Source organism: Egretta garzetta, unplaced genomic scaffold, assembly GCF_000687185.1.
Source record: "Egretta garzetta isolate BGI_Z169 unplaced genomic scaffold, ASM68718v1 scaffold45, whole genome shotgun sequence".
Taxonomy (NCBI): Eukaryota; Metazoa; Chordata; class Aves; order Pelecaniformes; family Ardeidae; genus Egretta; species Egretta garzetta.
This window is the reverse complement of record NW_009260028.1, coordinates 12,569,371-12,579,273: the sequence shown is the minus strand read 5'-3', so window position 1 is coordinate 12,579,273 and position 9,903 is coordinate 12,569,371. Positions and strand designations below refer to the sequence as shown.

Sequence of the window (9,903 nt, the reverse complement as noted above, 5' to 3'; positions counted from 1 at the left end):
TGCTTTGGCTGCTCAAGCATCTGGCTGATTTGTCAGCCTGAAGTAGCTGTCTCCTAGGATGAAGGGAATGACACCCATTTTGCCGTGTCATCCATAAAACAGAGCTCAGTACCATCAGTTCGGGTGTAGGTGCTCATCAAAACCTTGGTGGGAAGAGTCCTGCCTCGAGCGTTAGCAGCATGGAGGGCCTGATTAGGAACAGAGGTGCGCCTTCCAGTTTGAGCGCACCTTGGAAAGTTTCTGTTAGTTGGGTTTTTTGGCAGCTCAGCAAAAAAAGCATAATTTTGGCCAACACTTGAAAGTGCCCTTTCTATTGTTTGTTTTTCTTTATGGCCCCCCTTTCAGGACTACAGATCCTCCCTACAGAAGGGCACCTTTTGTAGATAGCTATTAATAAGTGCTGTGCCCCAGGAAAGACTGGGAGACCTTGCTGTCAACCCCGACATTGCCTTGTTCAGAGAAGAGTCCTCAAGGCAGGGCGGCAAGGGATATGGTATGGGACCTCTCGCCTAGCAATCGCTCTATGTCCAGTTGGTTTTAAACCCATCCTGGACTTACCAGGCCTGCCTGCTGCCTTCAGGGTGCTGCAGGTAGACAAAATGTGGGGGGAAGATGGAATATGGGCAGGTATGCTGATGGGTAATCCCATGACGAGCTGTGGCACCCTGTAAGCAGATGGCGGGTGCGCTCTCCTGAGCAAAGGACCATCCTGCAGGGGAGGAATGGGTGTCCACAAACGACTGCAGTGAGGGCCGGCGGAGCGAGGAGCTGGTGCTCCCGGCTGCAGCTGGTCCCTGATGGAGCCTCCCCTTTCACTTCCAGTGGCAAAATGTGAGTATTTCAACGCGGGGGGCAGCGTGAAGGACCGCATCAGCCTGAGGATGGTGGAAGACGCGGAGAGAGCTGGGATTATAAAACCAGGAGACACGCTGATTGAACCCACTTCAGGAAACACAGGTGGGAAGGGCAGGGATGGTCCCTCCGCCAGGGGACGGGGCAGGGTGGCATCTCTGAGGGGCTGCGGGAGGGGCAGGGGTCTGAGGAGCTCTTGCACTCGCAGTTACAGGGTCAGCTTGGGGCCCCATGGCTTTGGCTCCATCCTCCCCTTGGCTCCCCTCTAGGCGGTGGTGGGCAGCCCGGGGTGCGGAGGTGCCTTGTTGCTGAAATTCCCAAGGGCCTGCAAGGGGTCCCACACTGGTGCAGGCATGCATGGCAGGTTACCTCACGGCAAGGCAAACAGCCTCGGGAGCTGGGGAAACCGGGACAACCCCGGGTGTTTTCAGGCTGGGAAGCTCTTGAATATTCAGAGGTTCCCCGAGACGGTTTTCCTGATGGGCTGGAAGATAATCTTTTTTTTTTTTTTTCCCCCTATCACTGTCATCCTGCTCAGGCGTTAGATTATGGTGGGGTATGAGACGAGGGGGTACAACAAAGGAGCCTCCCCGCTGCTTTGCAGCCTGCACAGGACCATCAGTGCAAGTTTCCAGGTCCCTTTGCTGCCGCCTGCACCAAGTGTCCCCACCACGTCAGGGACATGTGTGTGCGTAGCGTGCCTTCCCGCAGAGAGGCACAGCGGAGGCTGTCGAGGCGCCCTGGGCAGAGCCGAGGCCATGTCCCCCACCGTGCGCCCCTCCGCTGCTGCAGTGCCACCACCTCCCCCTCGCCAGCCATGCAGAACAGGGCTCGTCTCTAGGAATTTTACCCCTTGCCAGCCCATTTGCTGCAGGCTCGCCATAGCCAGCCCCTCCTTCCCCTGGACACCCCCCAGACGCGGGGGCGAGGGGACCTGGGTGCCCCCGGCACTCCTCCCCAGGTGCTGGCTCCCTGCCCAGCCAGGCAGGCACCCTGCTCCCTACAGCCTCTCGCAGGGACGCGCTGCTCCGGCCTCACCTTCCCCCTCTGGCTGGGGAGCAGCTGGCTCCATCCATCACCCCCAGTGAAACTGGAGCAGACGTCCCCTTCGCCTGCCTGCCAGGGGGTGACATGTGCAGCTTCGTGTGTGTCTCCCAGCTGAGAGCATTTGAGGGGGAGGGAAAGGTACTCCTGAAGCAAAATCACCTCTTTCCTGTGTTTCGGAAAACAAAGGAAAAGGCCTGAGCCTCGGTGAGGGGGGCAAAGCGCTCCCCAGCCGTGCCGCTCACTCTGTGCCACCCTAATAGACTCCTGCGAGCAAGAGGGATGCTGTAGCTGGGCTCGCCTGCTAGCACATCCTCCGGTGCTCCCCGGTGCTCCCGGTGCATCCCGAGAGGCTCCCAGAGGATGTTCTCACCCATAGCTCGTTGGTGAACATTCTAGGTTACATTCACTGGTGGGAGAGAGGAACGTGGGAAGCAATGCGTGTCGATCGGCCTTGCCAAATACTGTTGTCAACCGATTCCCCTTCCTCCCCACCACCTAGGAATCGGGCTGGCGCTGGTAGCTGCAGTGAAAGGTTACCGCTGCATCATTGTCTTGCCGGAGAAAATGAGCATGGAAAAGGTCAGAGCTCTGTACGGTATGACCCTGCCACTGGGGAACACCTCCTTCCCTGTCTCCCTCTGCCTCTCCCTGTCTAGAGACGGAGTGCCCTCTCCTTTAAAGGGTAATGAGCCCTGCCGCGCACGCTGACGTAGCTTTGGAGTTATTCAGGAGATTTCCTTCTTGATGAAAAAAAAGCACGCTGCGGTGGCCTGGCTGGTTATCTAGCGGCAGCGGTGCAGCTGGTGCCATGCGTTAGCCAAACACGGTGCGTGGCCGCAGAGAAAAATGGAGCAATATCTGCTGCCTGCAAGGGCAAGGGCTGGATGGAGCGGAGGAGAGGGAGCCGGGGAGCCAGGGCTCGGCTGCCAGTCCTGCTAACTTCCCCTCTGACGTCTCACTTGGTCTCTCCGTGTCTCTGTGGTTTTCTTTAACCTGGAGACACTTATGGTTGTCTGAGAGGCTTTCTTGAGGTGATGGAAGTCAAGTCACTTGCACGAGAGCTGATGATCAGGTAAAACTGCCATCCTGGAGGTGGCAGAAATCTCCACCCTGGGGACCCAAAAGCCCCACAAGCTGCTCAGCTGAAGTCGTGCCAGTGAAGCCAGACCTGGACCCTGACTTGGCTCAAAACTGAGCCCTTCTCCAAAGCGCCACCCTCATTTCAACCTAAATCTCACTTAAGCTCAGTCTGGATCAGGTGCCACCTCCAGCTGCCACGGGCTTCATCTCCAGGCGCCCCGACACTCACCCACCCTTCTCTTTTGAGCCCCTCTCCCCCCCGACAGCCACATCTCCCAGTGGATTAATACCCTAGGGCTGATTTATAGTTGCTCCTTCCCCGTGCTTGGTGAGGGGACAGAAGGGACTTGGGGCAAAGAGAGCTCCTCCTTGGAGGCAGGGGCTCAGACCACAGCACGTAGGAGGTGCTGCTCCCGACCCCAGTTCCTTCAGCTCCTTTCCCCAGGCACCAAGGAGCAGCGCGGTGCTACCTGCCTCTGCCGTGTCCCCAGCCTCCCCTCCGAGTAGGACAGGGCATGAGGCCAGGCTTGAATCCGTGTGCCAGCTTTGGGCGGGAGGCCCGGGGTGCCAGGAGGATGTCAGAGATAGTATAACTGAGGATCAGACATTGTATCTCCAAATGCCAAATGTCTCCTGCATGCAAAGCTCCTCTGGCATCTGACGCTGCCATGAGCCTGCAGGTTCGGATTACCGTCGCTTCGCAGGATCAGTTGCGTTACATCTACTCTCTTCCCTCTCAAAGGTCGATATTCTGAAGGCACTGGGTGTCGAAATTGTGAGGACCCCATGCACCCGCTTTGATGCCCCAGAGTCCAACATTCGTGTTGCCTGGAAGCTGAAAAGTGAAATCCCAAACTCTCACATCCTAGACCAGGTAAACACCGTTCCTCCACCAACTCTTCTTTCCAAACACGGTTTATGGTGTGGGCTTCGAGTCTGCCTGTGTTTGGGGGCTTCGCTCAAACTGGGCAGATTTCGTCAGTGTTTTATGGCGTTTGAAATTTAATTGCTCCTCTGCAAAGCACAGGGTGGCAGAAACAAAGTAAGGGACACTTCCAAACCTGTAATACTCCTGCCAAAGCCTGATGTGTGTGAGGCTGGGTTTTCTCGCCCACTTGGAAGACTCCTCAAATTGCTTCAGATTTAACTTTGACCTGAAACAAGAACTTTTTATGCCTGGGTAGCAGCCTCTGGGCTGCCTCAGAAATAAGCCTCCTGCTGCGAAGGGCAAGCACCACTGACTCACACCAGCGGTTCCTGCAGCACTGGGTCTTGTACAGGGGGGCACTTCTCCCTCTGGTCCGACCCCTCTGTGGGAAGGGATCCCAATAGTGGGTAGGGAGCTCCTACAGTGCAGAAAAGTCAGGGAAGCCATAAATTTCTTTCCTGTATAACAAAAAGGGAGCTCAATGTCTGAATACGCTTTTCAGAAGCAGCCTGGTCTGTGGGTGTGGTGGCAGGACTGCACGCATTTCAGTGCTCTACCTGTGTACCCCCTGCGGTACATCCCTCTCTACAGGTAGGACGACTACTCTGGCCCATGTTCCCCAGCCGCCTAACTTGCTAAATGCTGCAAATGCCCCTAAATGACAAAGCAGCTCCCAAAATTATATACATGATACTTGAAAGAAGTTTTCTAATATGACATTTGAGGAGGGATTGTTTTTATTTTCTGAGCTTTTCAGGAGTATTGTGGGGAGAATTGTATTTTCAGTTTTTTCAAGGTAGCAGAAAAGGCTAAAAATATTTCTATCAGCAATAACTAAAATACTGAGAAGCTCTCCTGCTGCGTCCAGCAGCTAGGGCTTTAGCAAAACCACCAGATCCCACAAAACTGGCAGTGCAGCATATGGGGCAGCTGCACCATCCCCGCACCAAATAGGTACCAAGTGCCAGAGAGTGAGTGTTTGTGGGCGCGTTTCATCTTCCCATGTGGACGAACCCCAAGTGTCCTTAGAAACCTGCCCCAAAGTGACAAGCAGGAGGAATACCTGTGCCCTGGCCTGGCTGGGTGGCAATGCACCCCTCGCCGGGGAGTGGAGGGGGCGGTTGCATACTCCGCGTAAAGCGCGTCAGGAGCTATTGCTAGTTTGGTATTTGACCTATGCTTCGTGCAGTAACTCACGCTGTTCTCTGTTGAAATAAACAGTACCGAAATCCGAGCAACCCCCTGGCTCATTACGACACCACAGCTGAGGAGATCCTGGAGCAGTGTGAAGGTACCGTCCGCCTGAGCTGCTCTTTCTACCTGCTGAGGGTGTGCAGGGGGCTGTAGCCCTCTCCGAGAGGCTTATTTTACATCATTTATTGGTCTGAATGTATGGAAATGGCCAAAAGGGCCTCTGTAGGTGAAGGCACCCTTCATAATACTGACGCGCAGGGTGTAGCAACTGCACATAAGCCACTCCAGATCCACCTGAGCCTGCAGGGCTTCCCTGCTATGGCCTCCCATTTCAAAAGCCAGAGGGAGGAGACCAGAGGCTTAACAAATTCAGGCTGTACCCGAGGAGGCTGGCTACAACATCTCTGCAGCCTGTCAGCTGAGAGCACAAGATGGCCCAAGAGGCCTCACTGGGGAATATAAGTCCATCAGGGCATGGCAGGCTGATCCAGCACACTCATTTGCAAATCAAAATGGACTGAACCTTCACAGACATTTGATGTGACAGCTGGGGGAGGATAAAGGATTATCCCAGTCCGTGTCTGTGCAGATAGAAGTGAAATTTATTGCCGGCACTGGGAACACTGCAAAATGTAAAAAAGGCTCAAGGGTTTTAACTGGAGAGCGTAACAGTAAAGCAGTTGGGTAGCAACAGGAACAAGAGAGTCCCAGCCTTCCCTCCGCTACGATGCTTAGATTTGCTCCTACTGGCTGCCAGCAGTGATAAGATAAATCCCTTTTTCCCAGTCCAGTTGCAGCATAAGGCTCTGAATGCCTGACTCTGACTCAGCTCCTTCCAGTCCTAAATCAGTATAATTAATTTCACTGATGCCAGCGGGGCTACATCTGACCGACACGTGTGCCAGGGCAGAGCTCTGCCATGTCTCCACCGTGGATGTGAACACTAGCTGAAAAGTTGTGCCTGTTATTGACGCTCAGCCGCTATTCACATGTGTGCTTTGCTTTGGCATGGTGAGGTTTGAAAGCGCTGGAAGCACTGAGATCTCCCCTCCCCCTTAAGCCAGTAGATGCCAAAGATGCAGAAATCATGGAGACCACTAGGAGATCTGGAGGTCACCTTCAGCCCCCTGCACTACGAGGCAGGATCAGCTGCGCTCAGATCCTGCAAGCTTCTCCACAGGACCATGCTTTGGCCACTAACATGACCCTCATGTCCTTTCCACACAAGGGGTTCTAGTAGCCAAGGGACACAGACTCTACATCTGCGCAGGGCCCTGAGTAAAGGGGAGACCATGCTGGAGGCCATGCTGGGTCCCTGCAAGCCTCTCTCTTTCCTGACCTGCAGGCAAGGTCCACATGGTGGTGATTGGGTCCGGCACAGGAGGCACCGTCACTGGCGTCGCCAGGAAGCTGAAGGAGAAGTGCCCGGAGTGCAAGGTAAGCTGCGAGGCAGGGATGCCCACCAGCAAGCAGTTGTGGCCCCCCTGGCTTTTCCTCCTTGTGCTTTTTGATCAAGCCTAACCCCATGGCTCACCTGAGCTAGCAGTTGCTGTCTCCATCTATTTGTTTTTTCACAGCAAGCTTGGCTTTTGTTGGGAGCAATTTGGTGTTACGCTCAGCTTGACCTAGATCTATCCAAGTCAAAGGCTCCACAGCCCCATTACTAACCCCACGCTGCCCAGTGCCCTGCCCTTTGCAGGACACTGGCAGACGTCCCCCACAGAAGTGGCTGGCCCAGCTGACAGCCTTTCTGCTCCTGCTCCTGGCTAACCTGGCTGCTGAAAGTTTCTGCTCCATGGGGCAGGGGCAGACTGTGCAATGTTTCTCACGTGCCATTGCAAAAGCCTCCATGCTGTATGGTCGACACCAGTCATAGGTGGTCATTCTGCAGAGTCTCTTCTTCAAGGCAGACTGGAGGCTTGACAGTTAGTGTCTCCCCAGCGTAGCCGGTGTGTGAGCAACCCCTGATCCACCAGAGGCAAACTGAGATGGTGTGAACCCAGCCATTGAGGGTCACTGGGCTCGAGATAACGTCGCCAAAGCTGTGTGTGGAGCAGTGCCGCCATCCCTTCTTAAGCTGAGCACTGAGGGAGGCGATCTCAGCCCAGATGTAAAGCTATAAGCAGCCAGGGAGGTGCCACTGTCAGCCAGCACAGCTAGATCCAGAAAGGACGTCTGTAGCCACGGGCTTCCACAGGTTTGAGCTAGCTGGCGGCTGCCTTTGCACTGGAGCAGGCTAAGGAGCACTCACACTGGCCTAAGGGTTGAGCTTTGGAAGTAGCGGGCTCTGCCAAAGGGGTGATGACAAACACTCTGAGAGTGATAACATTTTAAGCCGCCAGTCACTTCTGCAGCTGAACGCTACCTAGGATCTATTTAAAAAGACAGTGGGAAACAGTACCCTTTTATCCTGGAAGCTCTCCATGCTGCCAGTGGATAGGAATATAAACGAACATCATGGGAAGGAAAACGGTGCAGATAAGGGCGTGGGTGACTTTTCCTTTGACTTGTGTGCTTGACTATTTCTGAACTCCCTTTGTGGTTTAACAAAGCTTCCTTCCCTCAAAGATCATTGGCGTAGATCCCGACGGCTCCATCGTCGCCCTGCCCAGTGAGATGAACAGGACAAACACCACAACCATCGAAGTGGAGGGCATTGGGCACGACTTCATCCCTACTGTCCTTGACAGATCAGTAAGTAGCTGTGTGATGAGAGGCCTCTGATCTTTGGCTTTGCATCCAGCCTACTCCCAAGTTCAGAAACAACCAGCTCTGGGCACCCGGCTGTGGCCCAACCCTAAGGCTACTTGTGTACGTTCCCCGTGCAGATCAAGCTGGGGGGGGGGGGAGGGCTTGGGACCCCAGCACTGAAGCATCTGTCTGAGTAAATCTGATTATAACTGACCTACAAAGGAGAAGCCAAATACAGGGGCAAGCAAGGAATACACCCCAGTAGCAGCCGCCTCAGCTCAGCCTCACTGATGCTGAGAGCGTGCCTCCTGTACTACGATCACACAGAAGAGGTCAGCGCTGAGGCTGCTCTCCATCACGGCAGCATTTCCTGAGCCTCCGCTGCTGTAGGTACTGCACGCACACAGCAGAAACCCTGCACCATTTATGGGCTGGAAGGCAAGATCCAGGCTATGTAAAACAACAGATCATGAACCTCAACCAGCTTCTTGTCACGGTCCTTCTTCGTTTACCAGTTGCCACCAGGCACAGAGCTTTAAAGCCCTGACTCAAGCTGCCTGTGCTCCCCCAGCCTCGTTCTTAGAAAGGTCCCCTACAGCCTCCGACCCCAGATTCTTTCTGTTCTCAGGTGTTGTGGTAACTACATCTCTGCTGTCCGTAAGTGGCTTTAGAGTTTTGACTTGTAGTAACCCCAAACTTTTTTTGTAGCTGGATCTGATCTTGCCTGGTAAAATGTTGACCGTGAACGTAGCCTAGCCTGGGACATCACAAACACCGTATCCTGACTCTGGGCCTCTCAGACATCCCTTACTCTCCCAGGAAAGGGTGCTGGCAAGAAAGGCTAGAGTGGGGGCCTGCAAGCAAGGACAGACCCTCCGGGCTGAGGATGCCCTGGACAAATGCCTTTCCTTTTCAACAAGTGTGGAAAGCGGCTCAAAGCTGCCAGATGTTGTAGGCGTCAGCACCGTGGCATGCCTCACAGGCTCGGAGCAGCCTGAAAGAACATTTCCAGAGACCAACCTTCTCGCTTTCCCTGCAGGTGGTTGATCAGTGGTATAAATGCAACGACAGAGACTCGTTCCTCATGTCTCGCAGGCTGATCAGAGAGGAGGGACTGTTGTGCGGTAAGCACCAATGGCAACGGTTGCTTCTCTTAACAAACTTTTTGAACCTCATCCTTTCGGGACCAAAATGCTTTGGGGTAGGGGCTCTCTGCATTTTGTGTCTGCTAGCTTAACAGGGCTGAGTGGCCGAGCCCCCAGCTGGTGCATAGGTCTCTGCAGACTCCAGAGGTGTGGCAGTGAGTCTGGGATCTGACTCATCGGCCACAATAATTATAGCAGCAATAACTCTCCTCTTACTGGAGGCACTTTTGCACATGGAACTGGATCTTCAGGCCTGACTCTCTGCGGTGTAGCGTTACATGAGATGAAAAGAGGATTAATGGGACTCGGGGCAGGACAGGTGGGCTAAAAGTGTCGCTCTGCTAACAACTCGGCGAGGCTGTACTCTCTGTCGCTGAACGGCTGCCACGCTAGAGGTGCCAGGTTTGCACCAGGAAAGTTTGAAAGTAAAGAAAGTGTAAGATGTTCTTACTGAGTATTGCTCCCTGTGCCAGCGAGCTGTAAGTGATCCCACTGGCTTTCCAAAATGAACAGGTGCCCTGGGACAAACCCTGCCTGTATCCTAAGAGCCTCTACGCAGCATCAGTGTTTTTCAGCCTTCCCTGCCACTGAGCAGATAGCTATAGGTTTGCATCCAGGACCAGACAATGTGTAGGCTTGTAGTTACAGCTGATAAAAGTCCTGAGCCCTCGCACCCAGGGAGTTTTGAAAAAGATCGGGCCGTTTCTAATGAAACGCTTAAATGTTGATTTAACCTAGCAGGCACAAAGTCACTGTGTTTCAACAGAAACCACTCGCTGAACTCAACTATAATTTGTGAACAGCTTCATGTTCCCTGAACTGCATTTTTCAGGGCCTTTCCTCGTTTGTTTGAAAAATGTGACCCAGTGCTAATTAACCTGCTGTAAAATACGTGCTGCCTTGAATGCAGTGCGTAATTGGCACACAGATAGTGGAATGTGTTTGACTTCCAGTACTCGAAGTACC

At 53.9% G+C, this 9,903-nt stretch overlaps 1 protein-coding gene across 1 annotated transcript in view; it reads left to right on the top strand.

The window, feature by feature from the left end:
* The window catches only part of LOC104128264 (cystathionine beta-synthase), a 24,574-nt gene that overhangs the window by 7,441 nt on the left and 7,230 nt on the right, over positions 1-9,903 (top strand). The window contains 7 exon segments of the mRNA XM_009641019.2: positions 823-957; positions 2,399-2,478; positions 3,722-3,853; positions 5,129-5,198; positions 6,447-6,538; positions 7,670-7,795; positions 8,832-8,916. Of these exon segments, the coding sequence (XP_009639314.2) occupies positions 823-957; positions 2,399-2,478; positions 3,722-3,853; positions 5,129-5,198; positions 6,447-6,538; positions 7,670-7,795; positions 8,832-8,916 (720 nt within the window).